General features: G+C 41.1%; 1 protein-coding gene across 1 annotated transcript in view; it reads right to left on the reverse strand.

Moving 5' to 3' along the window:
* Positions 1-957: 957 nt before the first annotated feature.
* Positions 958-16910, reverse strand: part of TBX15 (T-box transcription factor 15) — a 142740-nt gene continuing 126787 nt past the window's right edge. Inside the window, exon 8 of the mRNA XM_079144330.1 lies at positions 958-3466. Within this exon, the coding sequence (XP_079000456.1) occupies positions 2682-3466 (785 nt within the window). The 3' untranslated portion in view covers positions 958-2681. The remainder of the gene's footprint in view (positions 3467-16910) is intronic.

Below are 16910 nucleotides of genomic sequence, written 5' to 3' on the forward strand. Positions count from 1 at the left end.
GTCTCTCAATTTCTGGCAAAAATGAGTCCATGAGCAACCAAGTATATTTGTCCACCAGGAAACAGTTTGAAGTAGGGCAAGAGCAGATTTCATGTCCTCATTCTGTTGCTTCCCAATACCTACGTATGGGCAGGTCACACTCTTTACAATCCTACTTCCCCATATACAAACAATGCTTCCTGTCCTGTTCACCCTTCTTGGTTATTGTGAGGCTCAAAGGAGATATGTGAAAGTATTTATGGCATAGCCCAAACACTTTATTAGTTTTTTTTTAAATTATCCCTTGGTGCATGAAACCTCAAACCACTTCTCCCATGCCAAAGTGATTCATTCAATTTACAACTAAAACATATCAAGCAAACTCCAGTCTCAGAGGCACTCTTGCCTCAATCCCTTAGGTTATGTATCTTTTTCTGATCATCCACATCCTTCACAGGACTGTTGGAGCCCTGGCTGAATGACTTTGTGCTAATTGCACAGAACTGAAGGTCAGACTTCCAACTCTGTCACTTGGTATCGGAGGTCATCAGCCAGTATTTATTAGCTTGCTTCCTATACAAAATGATGATTAAATAATACCCATCTCATGGAATTATTGGAGGATGAGGTGATTATGTAAAAGACATTGTACAGTGTCTGGCACAGAACAACAGTTAGGATTATTATATACGCACACAAGTTTCTGCAGCTGATATGAAAGAAAACATTCCATTAAATTGCCAGACCTGGCTTCAAGTCTTAGTTTCCTCTCTGACAGATTGTATGGTCCTGGATAATTTGTTTAATCTCTCTGCAGTTCAGTTACTGATTACAAAATGAGGATGATAATATTTAATTTCTGAAATATGTGTAAAGATCACATAGGGTAGTATATATGAAAGTGCCATGTTCATTGTCAAGTGGAACACAAATACACAAGGCTGTTATTTCATTTTTCTGTATGAAGAAACACGCAAAAACAATTGCAAAGATTTTATTTAGCGGCATTCTGTGCTTGGCACTTAGAAACAGTTCCGTGCATAAGGGCAAATTTTTATACACCTTTTCTTCATATTTTACACACCCTTTTATTGCCCCCTTTTTTAATATTCATAATATTGGATTCCCCACTAGGCATATAAATACATTTATCTACAACACCTCAAAACCAAAAATCTTAATATCTGTATTATTTTACTTGGCGTCATTTGCATTTCCACACCATTTAAAAATTTAAGCTTGTACCAAGCTTCACTTGTTTTCATATCATTAAAGGATCTGAAGGGAAAAGGAAAGGTGAAAGGAAAAACTCCAAACTTCAAAATGCAATGAACTATTTGATAAAATGGAGATCTATGGGCAGGTGGGAACATGTAGAAGACCCATCTGCAATTCCCTGGAACGTGACAGGGTTTCTCTGCCATGGGGGCTATTGGGTAGGCTGTTCAGCTCAGGGGTCTGGATCTGGCACGTGGAGGCCAGGCCTCTATTTGCTGCCTCTACTCTTGGTATTACCTGGGAAATTATAAAATTCTTCCTTCTTCACATTTCTTCTCTTTCCCTACCCTGCCAGGCTGCATGCTGTGGGATCAATACTTCCCATGTGGTGCTCCTCTCTTCTGGATCACAGTGGTCAGAATGTGGGATCAAGATGCAATCCTTGCCTGGGCCCCTCTCACTGGTGCCCTGACCATGCACAGTGTCCCAGAGAGATTTATTCCTCAATAACGCCATGATGCCTTCTACAGCCTGTAGGTGGGGAAACAAACTCTAGCACATTCCTTGGTGAAACTCTTCTCATTGCTCACACTTTCTCTCTCTGTCTTGCTCTCCACTCTTTCCTGCTCTCTGCTCTCTCTCCTCTCTCTCTCTCTCTCTCTCTCTCTCTCTCTCTCTCTCTCTCTCTCTCTCAGCTGCCCTCACTCCCTTTTTATAGGCACCACTGGGAACATCAAGGATGGCATACTTCGTGGAGAGATCCCAAGTTTAAAAGCAATCTTTTTTAAGGAAGCCAAGTCCAGTTGTAGTACAGACGTCTTTCCACCCTCATAGCCAGAGAGGGGTTCCAGGATACACCATTCTTTCCAGAAGCAGGTTAAGCTGCAGGGGAGAAAGGCTGATGGCTACTTCTGGCCCAGTCCATCTAGTGTTGTACATAGACAAATTCTTGGTGAAGCACCCCTCTGGGCCTCCATCCACAGAGTTCACCCAGTTCAGAGTCAGTGTGCAGGATGTTTGTGTATGTATGAGTTTGTATATGTGCATATATGTATGCACATAAGTATGTATAGGTAGGTCTGTGTGTGTGTGTGTGTGTGTGTGTGGTGTGTGTGTGTGTGTAACTTTTCATGGCTGCTACATGCTAGCATCTCTCTTAACATTATTATAAAATGATTATTCAGTCTCTTCAAAGGCCACTCTGGCATAGATGGACGCTTTATAAAACTAAGGTTTGGGAAGGCAGGAGAATGGCCACTGAGCTGTGGATGATTCACGGCAAGTATTCTTCAGTGGCTCAAAAGTGTCTCTTGCTGTTCCTGGGTATGTGTTTTCCTCCTCCAGAAAACAAAAACAAAAACAAAAACAAAAAACACAAACACAGTTCCTGTTTTCCAAAGGCATTGGGCTCCCAAAGAAAAGATCTGCCCACGGAGACTCTGAGGTCTTGGCTGGCATAAGCTCCGCGGTGTTTGGACAGCCCTTTAAACCATGTGTACAGACATCTGGGAGGAGGAGCCTGGGACTGCCCCATACTGCCGGCCATCACAAGTGTTGGTTGCCTGCTGATTATTAGGCGAAGGGCTAATCATGTGCATGCTGTGTTCCATTCCTGTGGGCAGGTACTGCCTCTCTCCAAAAGCCCCATTGGAGGGAGAAGAGCAGAGTAAAGTGCTTTGAGAGGCGCTCAGTTTTTCTGGGCTTGCAGCTAGCCTAGGGGAGGTGGGGAAATTGTATCCATACAGGTTGTAGGGGTTGTGGAGAGAAAAGGCATTGTAGGAACTCTGCTGCATGTGGCTACCCCCAAACATGTGTGGTGATGAGGAGCTGGAGGCCGCATTGCCTGCCTGCATAACATACTGAAACTGGGAAGTGGGGAAGGACCCCAGCTGGCCTCCATAGGCTTCCATCTTGCTGTTGCTGGGCAACGAGGGAGGAGTTGGTATTCCTGAGATGAGGGATGGAGTCCTCTGAGGCATGAAGGTTTCAGATGGCTGAGTGGCTGAAGCAGTGCCACTCTGGAGCCTGTTGTAGCCACTGTCACTCAGCCCTGGGTAGCTCTGCAAGGCAGCCATGTTGCTTCGGGCACAAGGTGGATAATCAGAGAGGTTTAGATTACACAACTGGCTCTCTCGACAGCCCACGTTGAAAGTGTTGGGGGCCAAATGAAAAGTTGGAGGAGAACAGGATGGAGATAAAAGATGAGAAGAAGCCGATGGGGATGGTGTCCCAGTGCTGGATGTGGTTGGGGAAGTGCCTGTGCTGCCTCCTGAAAAAAAACATGAATACATTGAGTATTTTTAGATGGGTTTATCTAGACCAAATGCAAGTCATATGAGGGTGCCTTCAAATGTCCAGGATGGGTTCATTTTTATAGAACCACATCTTTATTTGAACTCAAAGGCCACGCTAAGTGATTCCACCATGTACACACACTCTGCAGAAGAGGGGACAAAGAGGATGACACAAAAGAACACTAAACTCTTTTTTTCTGTAAAAGTCTTAGTCTTATTTTTTAAAATTATAATAAGCTTTCCAATATTCATTTTTCCATTTCTCACCATTAGATATACTTTCTAATAAGGCCTCTAGTGATCTGCATTAAAATCCACCAACTTGACTTTTCCCATTCTCCATGGGAATGCATGAAATGCATATTTTAACAACTGATTATTTCCTACTTTTCCATCTTTAGTCTCTCAGTCAAGATATAGCATACTAATGCAGGACTCTAATCTTAATGGAAACCAGGTACTAGAATAGGGTGCTCTATCAGAACTAAGGCCTGGGAGGACAGAACAGAGGGGCCCAGATGGTGGGACCTGAGGCATGAGATTGAAGTTCTATCTTATGAAAGACATATGAGCACAATTATATGTGCTAAGTTAGAACAAAACAGGCTAATTCACAACAAAACCATTATGATTCAGAGGTTCTGCATTCTTCCTTCCTAGGAGCCTGTACAGTTTCAGAGACTGCAAAAAATACTGTTTATCAGAATCCTTGGGATCTTGAAATTTATTGGGAGAAGAGGACAAACAGGTCTTAAGCTGATGAGAAAGTCAGGAGATTATGGGCTCTACTCACAACTCTGCCACACTAACCACCCATGACCCTGGACACCTCACTTACCCTCTATAGATTTCTGTTTCTTCATGTAGGGATCAGGAACTAATTTAGATCAGTGACTCTCAAGCTGAGAGAACCTGCCAACTCAAAATGATAATGCTCCAGAATTCCAACGCAGACCAACTAAAGGAAGGTTGGAAAGTATGGGACCATCGTATCAGTATTATTACAAAACCTCCTCAAATTATTCTAATGTTCAGGCATAGTTAGTAACTAATGATACAAACTAAATTCCTCATTTCATAGTACCCAGAGTAATGATTCTGAAGTTTGCATATGCATGAGAATGAGCTAGAGGCCTCATTAAAACACAGATTACTGACTCTCTTCCCAGAGTTTCTAATTCTGCAGGTCTCAGGCAGGGTCTGAGAATTTGCATTTCTAATGACTTCTCAGGTCCAGAGTTCACACTTCATCTTAAAGGACCTCCAGATTCTTTCCACTTCTAAATTTCCTTAATTTGAAAGAATTGATCTTAGAAAAAGTGGATGTGAGATCTGGATGAATGGTTGAAGCACCAGTAGACTAAGGGCCAGTTCATTCCAACCTATTTCAATGTGTTCAGATTAAGAAGGCCAAAAATGACCTTTACAAGCCTCCTCTTTTCCAAGGCCAGGATGTTGCAGTACAACATCCACTTCCTGTCTTTCCCAATGTAATTTAAAAATGGTAGTGAGTGCTGGAGCTGTTGACCCCTTCATTGAATTCCAGAGTGAGCATCTGCCTTTGTCTGCCTATGGAATCTCCCTCCACCTAATTCCCTCCCTCATGCCTTTCAGTTCTTCCCTACAATAGCTTCTCACTACTATGATCTTCAAGGGGTATGGTAGCCTTAGGTTACCCACAACTTGTTGGTACTAAGCACCATACAAAGGTAAAGGGCATTTTAGGTAGAAAGGAGCAGAAATAAGGTTTTTATCAGCAAGGAAATTGCAATGAAAATAGCAGGATTCCAGAGATACTGAGAAACCACTCACACTCACACTGTTTTAAGGAAGGAGGAAGAGATCTCAGATGTGTGAATAAAGAAGGAAATGCTTCAAAAAGGAAATTGAAGTTAGTTTTTAGGAAAAAAAACTCTACCTTTATCTACAGATATAGATAGATAGTATTAACTGTAGATGTACAAATTTGGTTCTTGTTAATAACTTTTTTCAGAATCAGCATTTTACAAAGCCCAACTAAAATCATCTCTTCCTGGGTCAAAAGAATTTTCCCAATAAACTTTCAAGATAACAATCAAGTTTAGAGCCCATCCAATCAATTGCTGATTTTGAAGTCATTTCAGGAAAGTTTTATTTCTTATTTCTAGTTCTCAAGTTCCTTTTAGAGAAGTAAAATGGTTTTCACCTCACAATCACAGAAAAGACCAACATTTTAAATACTACCAGTAACTGGTCATGGTGGGAAAAGCTCAAGCCTGACCCCAGATCATTGACCTCCACCCTGTTCATGACCATAAGCAACACATTCTACTTCTTAATTCTCAGTTATGAAATGAAGGACTTTAAACTCACTTTCTGTCCCTCTCAGCACTGTAGCTGTGTCTGAGGTTTAAAGTAATGTAAAGCCTGAGTAGTCAACTGTGAGTATTTTATAAGGAATCATTTTGAAATGATGAAGAAATTCTGGAAAGGGAAAATTCTAGGAGGAGGAGGAAGAACATCTCCTGCTTCCTGTTTTTGAGCAAATAGCCTAGTCCACTGTGCCTTACAGAAAGCTCAGAAATTCATGATCTTCTCCTTGAGGCATCCTATACATCCTTCTCCTTTCCTACCCTAAATGCCATAAACTTCACTGAAATAAGTGCTGTGGCACAAATGGAGAAACTTGACTCCAGCTGTAAAGAGATTTGTGTTTTACGAGATATGAATCTGGTGTCTTTTCTTTGAAAGCCTGTCCTGCTCTCCCTGATCTGGTGTTTATGTGGCCCCTGAGGAGACCACCTGTTCAGCACACTGTCCTGTCTTGCAATAGGTATGCTCCATCAGGCACTGGCCCTACCCCTGAAGCAGGAAGTGCAGGAGGGAACACGTGACTTTCTACAACTCTAAATGGTTTTCTCAGATGGTTCAAGATGGAACGAATGGTACTGATTTAAGGCCTCAATTGGTTTCACTACAAAAAAATAAGAAGGGAACTATTAACAAGTTACAGGGATTTCTGCTGAGCAGATGAGAGGCACATGTTAAAAAGTTTGTAGTCAGCTTGCTTTGGCTTTTAAATGACATTCACTGGAAATGAGATTTGGTGGCCTGCTGAGCTTTAGGGGGTGGGAACCTCCATACAAACCAGTGTTTAAAGGGGGGGTGTGGGGGGAAGCAAGAGAAGTTCACATTGCTTCCATCCACTTTGAAAAAAATGTTCTTATGCACACAAGTCCTCAGTACACTTAATAGCTATTTTTCACAGTTGAGAGAGAGACTATGGTATCCATTTTGCAAAAAAAAACTGAGATACTGAGAAGTCTTTATTCTCTTATGATCTAACAACCTGCCAACTGTTAAACAAGTTGGGAGTGCCAGCCAAGTGCTAAATAAGCTCAAAGAGGCAGACCACCTCCTTTGCATTTCAACACTTGACTGAGTGAAGATCTCTCAGCACAGCAAAGCTAGGCCAAGCAGTGCCAATACAAAAGGGGCCAGAGCTGCCTCCCTTTCCTGTTTAGCACAGTCTTCCTGTCACCTTCATCTCCTCTGTTTCTGTCAGGTTCTGAATTTTCTAAGAGTCTTGACATGCATTTCTTAGTAGACAAACATGGTGTGTAAAGTCAGACAAACCTGGTTCCAATCCAACAACTATCTCACTGGCTTTGGGACCTTAGCACTTTGACCTTCAGCTTCACATTCTATAATCACATAAATGGAAATACTATTGCCTACCTTCTAAGGATGTTTTTAGTGAAAAAAATGAGATAGTATATATTACAAAGTGCTCACAACAGTATCTGACATGTCGGCATTAAACATTCTTTTATGGGAGAAGGAGTACACAAAGAAGAAAGAAATCTTAAGGCATGCCCCAGTGGGAATGACTCTCAGGTGTTGGCCTCCATCCTTACGGCGGCGCATCTTGGCCTCACAGAGCTACATACCCTTCCCTTATTGGCTACAGGTCCCAGTCCCAGTACTGTGAATGACAGAGCACTGAGATAAGTGACAACTGAGCCCTATTCCCAAAGGCTGTACCGGCTCTAGCTGCTCCATGAATCATCTGTCTTTCTCAACCCAGGATGAAAACAGGCTGTTGCACGGCCTCATCTCTTCTCAGATCAAGCAAAGCAAAACTTAAAAAACACAAATTAGTATGTCTTCTTCCCACTGTCCTCTGAGGTCTCAATCCACCTCTGAGAGGTGAGTAAAATATAATGCCATAAAGAGCTTAATACTCTCAGTTGTTCCAGGACCAATCTCCACTCCCAAATTTTCTCTTCATCTGATTTAATCCATGAACCAAAGTGAGGAGGTACATTAAAATTCATATCTGACATCAACTTGCTCCAGAATTCAAGGCTAACAGAAAAACATCCAAAAAGAATACATGTTTAGCAGTGATCCCATACGAGGACAACAACCTAGAATATATTTATGTACCACAAATACAAGTTAAATGTGACCGTGAAAATCCTGAATACCAAACCTGCTGACTTTTGCATCTTTAAATTGATTACTTCCAGATTGTAATATGGGGACTTTCACAAGCAGTTTCCTTTTGGGTTTATTTTGTTGTGCTTCCCCACCGCCCCCGAACATTGAAAAACAGTAAGATAAAACTCCATCTGGGCTAGTAAAGAATAAATTTCCATGTCATTACTTGGTTCCAAGAGCCAGACTCTTCTCTCCTATAACTTCTCTCCTTCCCCTAATTATCTATTCTTGTCATTAATTCTGTCCCCCAAACACATTAGCTATGACAGCATAAGAAATCATAATAATAGTTGATTAGACAGATGAAAAAGTGACTCAATTCCAAGATCATTTTACATACTCCTCATAACATAAGCTCACATACCTGGACACCTAAGACCCTAACTAACTGTCCCAAACTTGTTATCCTGTGAATTTTACTTAAGACTTTTTGGACATTTTCTTTACTATTTTTTAACAAAATTGTTTTCTTCTTAGTGTATTGCTTTATTGTTCCGTTTTTTTCCCCTAAATTATTTTCTCTTTAAATTTTAGCCCAAGTTGGTGAATTATTGCCAAACACATTGACATTATTCTCTAAATTAATACAGCACCCAGCAGAGTTGAGCTCACTCCCTCATTCACTGACTCTTTGAGTACCAAATATGAATGATATCATGCCTGGACCCAGAATTTTTTTTCCCAGTACCTGGGATTGAGCCCAGGGCTGCTTAACCACTGAGCCACATCTCTAGCTCTTTTTATTTTTATTTTGAAACAGGGTCTGCTAAGTTGCTAAGGGTCTCACTAAGTTGCTGAGGCTGGCTTTGAATTTGCAATCCTCCTGTCTCAACCTCCTGGATCACTGGGATACAGGAGTACAAGACTGTGTCCAACTTGGATCCAAGAATTTAATCATATTGAATAAATGGTGAGAAGAATGTGAATGAAAGACACTAGCAAAAGAATGACATAGATAACTAAGAGCACACCCTAAGAGGATTCAGCTTACCACGGATGGCAGAGAAATTTCCCAAGGAAGTGAGGTTTAAGCTGACTTCTCAAAGATAGATAGCATAAGGTAAGGGGATGAGAGGAGCCTCCCAGGCAAAGGGAACAAGGTGTGGCAGGAAAGACTGCCGTACATCCTTGTTTTCTTGGCAGAATAGCAACTTCCTGCTTCAAAGTAAATAGGTTCAAAAGGTTTATGGAAATGGTTCTGAAGGCTGGTTGACTGTACAAAAGTTCTTACAAAACATTTGATAAGTGTGAAAGAATCAGAAACAGATGGATAAGTTTCCTACAAAATATCCAGGATTTTACAATTAACCAAATAAAAGTTCTTTAAAAAAAAAAAAAAAAAACGGATGAAGGGAATCCAGGTTTGGCAATTGTCCAAGTCAGAACCCTTGAAGGAGAGCTCAGGGTATTCTGCTAAACACCCAGCTCTGTCAAATCCCCTATTTTCTATAATTGCAGAATATTAAATGAGGTAGATTGTGTAGTACTGCATTCTCCTTCAAAACACAAACCAAGAAACATGTTCTGACTCCTCTTAGTTGTGTGGTCTGTTTTCTGTGTGTGTTCTCTATACAGCACCCCTATATCTGGGTCACACTCTCTTCTCTGCCAAGGATGCTCCTCACTACTGAATTAAATACTTCATGACTTTCAAGACTCACTTTCAATTCAACCCCTTTGAAGATATTTTCTTTGATCCTCTTTCAACCAGATCCCCCACCCAGCCAGGCAACTGAACTTTCTATTGGGTGGCTCCAGACAGGTGTCTCTGAAAGAAAATCCTAGTTGTCCACAAACCAAAGAACAGGCAAAGACCCATGAGCACCTCTGATAGCCATGTCTGGACTCCATTACCACCCTACCACACAAGTCCAGGGGACTTTGTTAACACTGTGATCTATGAGAATGGTGTCCTCTCTAGAAAAGGATTACGTCCATGATTTCTCCTGACATCCCATTCTACTCATTTGTAGCCCTACCAACCAACATGTAGCTCTGTGTGTTGATGGCCATGCTATCCAGGACAGGGTAAGAGAAGGCAGACTACATACTATAGTTCAAAGTGGAGAGAAAAGTAGAACCCTGTGATTTTCATGGGAGAAAACAAAATGCAGAATGATCTACACATTGGTCTAGATTTAATAGCAGCCAGTAAGTATATTCTATGGAATACTTGAGGTATTTATAAGAATAAGATTCTCTGGTTAAATCAATGTATGATTTCTTCAATGCTTCTTAGAAGGCTAAGGTCATAGCTCAGTGGTAGAGTGCTTGTCTTGTAGGAGTATGCACAAGGCCTTGGTACAGAAAAAAAGAAAAAACAACTTCTTAGAGCATGCAATAATGCTATTTGGCATCACAAATTCCAAAGTGGAAATAGAGAGAAAATAACTGAGTAACATTGTCCCTAGCCTCATTTACCAAGGAAACTGTTTTCCTAAAACATGATGGCTTCCTGAGGAACAGGTAAAACAAGAAAATGACAGAGTTTCCTGACTCTTCAAATAAATGGTACAGTGACCACTTCAATCTGACTGCCTCACTTTAAGCCCATAATAGTTGTTCTGCACCTATTGTCCTTAATATAAGTTCTCTGGACAGGTTCCAAGAGGTTTGTGAATGCCTCGAAATTGCATGCAAAATTGAATTCATGCATGTTTTCTTAGGAAAGTGGCCCACAGATCTGGGAGGAATTCAAGACTTCAAAGAAAGGCAAATTCTCTATCAAACCTCTCCTCAATACCTTGCTACATTAGGGGGAAGGAGAGAGGAAGGTCTTTTTTGTTCACGTAAACGGGGACACAGCAACAAACTCAAGAACACGACTGTGTGTATTATCATCCCCTAGTCTATATCAAGGTGAGTAGTGCTCTTTATTGGGCCCATGGTCTTTCTTTAGGCAAGGTGTGGAATTGCCACTTCTAATGGTCTGACTTGGCATTTAGCCTCATGATAAAAATTCTGGTTTTCAAGGCCCTCACCCTCCTCCATCCACTGACAGAATGGCTGGCAAGGGTAGAGATGGCAAATGCATTGGAGGGGTCCCAGATGCCTTCCAGGCATCACAGAAATGGGTCTCGTTGTACAGGAAAAGGATCCAAGATAAAACGGGCGAGTTCAAAAGATCAAGATGCATTTTCATTGATCTTGGACTTGTAAGAGCTACACCATCAATCACAGTCGTTCAAAAATTCCTATTAATGGCCTAGAGTGCCGGGGCTCCATATGGTTTGTCTTTGTAACATTTGGTCTTGGCATCTCTTTGGAATCAGCATGAGATCTGTCAGTGTCAGATCCAGACCTAGGCCTGCTGTCCTACTCCCAACAGCAACAGAAGGAAGAGTGAGAGGAACGTGTGCTTAATCATGCTTCACATAGATTCAGGGTCAGCTAAGGAGCTCAGTGGACTGACAATTCCTTGCTCCTGGAAGAAAGCTAAAGTGAGATTCAGCTAGACCCAAGAAAAAGTACTAGGACTAATATTGGAATCATCTTGAGGGAGCAGGAAGTCTGGAAAGGAATTCTCCATTCCGTCCATCCCAGATTTGTTCATGGGATGCTCTCTGGGAGAGAAGTCATGGGTATTTGGTGGGCTATGTGTTTAGGACAAATCAATAGGGATAGACAGAGCAGACATAGAGGGAAAATGCCTTCCTTCTTGCTCCCTCTCCTGACCTCACTGAAGCAATGCAGTGCACAACAGCATGGCATAGAAAAAAGTCCATGGGTATGTTATCCAACATAGAAGTCACTAGTAACCTGGTGACTGAGAACTTTCAATAACTGTGTGGACTGGAAATATGCTATACATGTACGCATCAGATTCAAAGATGGAGTATGAAAAATATTGTAAAATAACGTTATTAATTTTACATAGAAAACATGTTTAAAATGTATTTTTACATCAGGTAAAATATATTACTCAATTAATTTATCCTTGTTAAAATGCAGCTATTAAATTATCCAAAATCATATATACAAATCACATTTTGTTTCTATTGGAAAGTGCTGTTGCAGAGTATGGCTGTATCAGTTTCCCTGAGCTGCTGTAAGAAAGAACAACAATCATGTGGTTTTAAAAGAAATTTATTTATTTGTACAGTTTCAGAAGCCAGAAGTCTGAAGCTAAGGAGTCAGAAAGGTTGGTTTCCTATGGACAGTTCTGAGGGACAATTTGTCCCATGCAGCAATCCTAGTGTTGGTGATTGTCAGCAATCCTTGCAGTTTCTTAACTTGCAAAGGCATCACTCCCATCTCTGCCTCTATTGGCATATGGCGGTCTTCTCAATGTGTCTCTGGTCTGTGTCTCTTCTCTTCTTGAAAGAATACCAGTCACGTTAAATTTAGGGCCCACCCTGCTTCTAGTATGACATCTTAACTAATTATATCTGCAAAGACCCTATTTGCAAACAACGTTACATCCTGAGGTCCCAGGAAAGATATGAATCTGAGGGGACATTTATTCTGTCCAGTGCAGTGGCTAATCCAAGTCCTTTCAAGGAACCAGCAAGTTTCCTTCCACAAAGACACATTTTCCTCAGCATGATGAGGCCAGTCCACTTGTCTCTCCCAGACTCCCCTATATACCTCAAACCTCTAAAGCACTGCTGTATAGTGGGGAGCTTGCTGAGGTAAAACTCACTCTGTACTGAAAATTAGGAGACTTGGGTTCTAGCTTGGGATCTGTCTTTAACTACCATCGTGGCCATCAGAAGAAATGCTAAACCACTCTGCACCTCACAGTGGTGTGCAATGGGAATGCAAACTCCTGAACTTCCAAATGCAAAGAAATGCTGTGAGGATCACATGGGATAATTATGAAAATACTTCTCAAAGTACTACTGAGCTATTGTTTCTTGGTCTTTGGCTGAGATCAAGTGTAGTATTGCTCTTATCAGTTTAAAGTATTAATAATTTATATACTTCCTTCTTGATCACTATCAAGACTGAATTATAAGTCCTGGTTACAGGTTACAGGTTACTGCCAACCTGGGCCTTCTCTCTAGCTTTTTTTTTTTTTCTTTGAAATGAGGATTGAACCCAGAGGTGCTTTACCAATGAGCCACATTCCCAGCCCTTTTTACTTTTTATTTTGAGACAAGGTTTCACTAAGTTGCTTAGGGCCTAACTAAATTACTATGGCTAGCCTCAAACTTGCTATCCTCCTGCCTCAGCCTCCCCAGCCACTAGGATTATGGGCTTGTGTCACCATGCCTAGATCTCTCTAGTTTTGAGAGAAACAGAAGAATCACTCTGAATACTAGAAGATCAGGAATCTCTCAGTTTCTAACACAAATGGAGAGAGTTTCCTGAAAAATCCTTCCAGCTAAGTTCTGTGTCCCAAAATTATTCCTTTCAACCTACTGTGATGAAAGGATTATTTATAGATTCAGAAAACAAATCTTAATTGTGTTAGTCACTCCCTGCTTAAAATCTTCTACCAAATACGTACAGGGGTGTGTGTGTGTGTGTGTGTGTTTAAATAATGAATTAGCGAATGACACATAGCTTGACATTTTTAACCCAGGAAGGAGAGAGTGGGAGGGTCTTCTGCTAGTCTTCTTCTGATTGAGAGTCCAGGATTGGGAGTAAGGAAAATGAGCAGAAAACCTTAGTTGGGAGATTTGAAAAATTGGGTGCTGCTGTTATTTGGATACCTTTAATGTGTCCCTCCAAAATTCACGTGTTGGAAGCTTGGTCTTCATGTAGCAATGGTGGTGTGGAAAGTTTAAGAGGTGGGGCCTAGTGGGAAGTCGTTCTGTCAGGCATGTACTCAGAAGGAGTGCAAGACCTCAGCCTCTCTTTCCTTCTATTTTACAATCTTATCTATCCTCCCACGGTTTTTTTTTTTTTTTTCAGTTCTGACGTCTACCATGAACCCTTGCCAGAATTGGAACTGTGTTATTTGGATTTTCAACCTCCAAATCTGTTAGCTAAATCAACCTCTTTTTTTTAATAAAGCGAGCTTGACTCAGATATTTAGCTACAGTAACAAAAAGCAGACTTATACATAGGAAATGGACATCATGGTACATAGATTACATACAGCCATCCAGATGAAGCCCAGGGCATCTAAGCCAACTATAAAACAGGTCCAATTGGCTGGGCAAAGAGCAACAACTTCAGCAAAACCAAATTCCAATAGTCCATCAGACAAAGGAGGCTTAGACCCTGAAATAGAAACACTTGCCATTTCTCATTAGACCCAAGAAAGTTATTTATTTTGTTTTTTCCCAGACTGTTTTATTTGGCATATCCTGAGTGAAATGGCATCCTCTTTCCCCAGAGTGCTTGAAGTTATTTGTTTGTTTTTGCAATTGGCCATTTTACAAGTAGGGGTCATGGGCACTCACACTGAGACCTGATGCCACTAGTGAGCACATTACTCTGCTGAAATATAGGGCTTGGGTAAGGTCAGTAGAGTGCAGAAAGTTCTGCCTGAGGATGGCAATACATTTCTCATCCGTGTTGCTGGTGGCTACTGTTTGCAGTTCCGCCAATGAGCCTTTCAAAGTCCTTCTCCCTCACGGTACACTGACATTCCAAAGTCAAGGGTGAATTTGCTACTGGTGTCCTACATCCCCAGCAACAGTCTCTATAATGTCACTTTCCTCCTAAATTCCTAGTGCTCCAATAGTCTCCCATTCTGTCTGTTCTGGTAGAATGGAAGCTACTGGGCTATGTCTTCTAAGTAGGGTGACCAATTGTTCCCAGTTTATCTGGGCCAGTTCTACTTTGTTTGTTATGCTGGTGTAATGGTGCCCCCTTCTTTCAAAATTGTACTTGGATGACAAATTATAAGGACGCCCAATTTCCAGTTTTCTAAAAAGAGATCTTTGGAATGGTAGTACCAGAAGATATGAAGAGCAATGTTTCCTTAGGTAATAAGTTTGAAAAATGTCACACATTTTCTCTTAGAAAAATCTCAGTTTATGTTAGAAAATTAAGGGCTCTGGAAAGACCCTGCATAAAGATATCTGCATAATTTTGTTCAATTCCCAATATTTATTAAGCCACATCCTCTGCCTTTTAATAATTATTATTAATGGTTTCTCAGAAAACATTTTGGAAAAAATGCTTTCCTGGAGCATTAAAGACCTGAAGTGTTGCTTCTCTCAGCCACCAAATTTCAAAAAGATGCCCTGATCATCTGAAGGATGGAGAGCACCACCTGCAAATTATCCATGTTAGTCGCAACCATATTTTTTCACTAAAAATCAGATAATGTGACCCAATACTTTATCTGATGTGGTCTACAAAAGAGATGAGGTATTTTAAATCTGGATAGAACTGAACAAATACAAGTCTTCTATATACTGTTCTGCCTCCATTCTCCATAGTGGATGGCAACCTCAGGACAGATTTCTAGCTCCTTACCAGAAGCCTGAAGAATGGAGCAAGCTATTGACATTTCTGAGTAGCATCTTAAAGAGGTAGGAGATCCTCCCTTGAACAAAGTAGACGAGGGTCTTCCAGGCTGATTAAACATCTCCACAAAAGTTAATAAGTGTAAAACATTATGGTATTAGTTAGCATTAAAAACAAATGAGGAGTGGTGAGAGATGAGGCTGGTGCTAGATTGCCTAAAGGCACAAGAGTAGACAACCAAGCCCCCCCTCCCATGCAATAACTCTAAGATTCATGACCATCTTCCTTCAGGTTGTCACCAGCTTTTATGCCATGGAATGATAGAGTAGTTCTTATTAACCATGTCAAAAGCTCAAAGTGGAAGGTCAGACCCAAGCAGGAATGAGGACAATGCTGATGGATTTCCCTGCCCAATCTAAGAGGATCCGTATGCTCACTAGAAACTAGAATAATGTGCAACATGCTTCTCACTGCCATACAAAGAGGCTCATGTGGGGTTTTTCCAGACAAATGGATATTTGATCCAACCCAAGATGCCCCCACTGGAGGAACCATACTGGCTCGAAGTGCCATGACAATACTACACCCAGGTACCCTTAGTGATGCTACTTGGATCTGAAGCTTGCACAGAACTGTGGTGCCACCCATCTGGTCAAGTGAAGTGGGTGTGGGTTTCTGCTGGGTCAAGATTGGTGTTTCCCCATATTCAAAGACAGCATTACTGCCTGGAAGAGAACAAGCTGCCCCCAAAACTGAGCCCAGAACTAATTTAACAGACATTGCCTTATATTTCTCAATGGGGAAAGTAGCGGGGCCTGTGCTTTTCCATGGGCTAAAGTTTGGAGCAGAGGCCCCCAGATGTCACCAGAACCCCTGGAGCTGGTAAGGAATTGCTACAGGCATACCCTGCCCTTTCCCCCTTGTGTTCTCATAAACATTATTGGTTCCGTTTGGCTCAGAAATCCCTGTTTTTGTTTGACATGTATGATGACTATTACAGAAAGTCAGATAATTTCTATGGCATTGAGAGTCTCAGAGAACTAGGGATTTCTTTTTTTTATTGTTGTTTTCTGAACAATTAATTTTTTAAACTTACACTTCTAGAAAAGTTTCTTCGAATTGAATTTAATCACCCCTTTGTCAACCATTCTGCTATAACCAGGGCTGGCTTCATGGGTCTCACACCCAGAAGACAATTGGTTCAATGCCATCTTAAAATTCTCAATAAATTTGAACAAGGAGTCACAGTTTTGTTTTGTTCTGGTCTCATATTAGTATGTAGTGATCCTGATTCTGACCAACAAAAATAACTATCTTTGACTTTGGAGTATCACGTCTTTTACATTTTCAAAGGGTTTTCACATTTCTCGTTTCATCTGATCCTCAATAAAGTAGACAGAAAAGCAGGGAAGTAGTAGAAAAGTAGAGAAGGCAAAATCTTGAAGGTAGATAAGAATTGATTCCCAAAGCAGTTTTTGCAGTTATCTAAACTTGGGTCAGTTATTTAATTTTTTTGATCCTCAGTTTTCTCCTTTGTAAATAGGACAACAACCTGCCACATTAAAGTTG

Source organism: Sciurus vulgaris, assembly GCF_902686455.1.
Source record: "Sciurus vulgaris genome assembly, chromosome: 1".
Taxonomy (NCBI): Eukaryota; Metazoa; Chordata; class Mammalia; order Rodentia; family Sciuridae; genus Sciurus; species Sciurus vulgaris.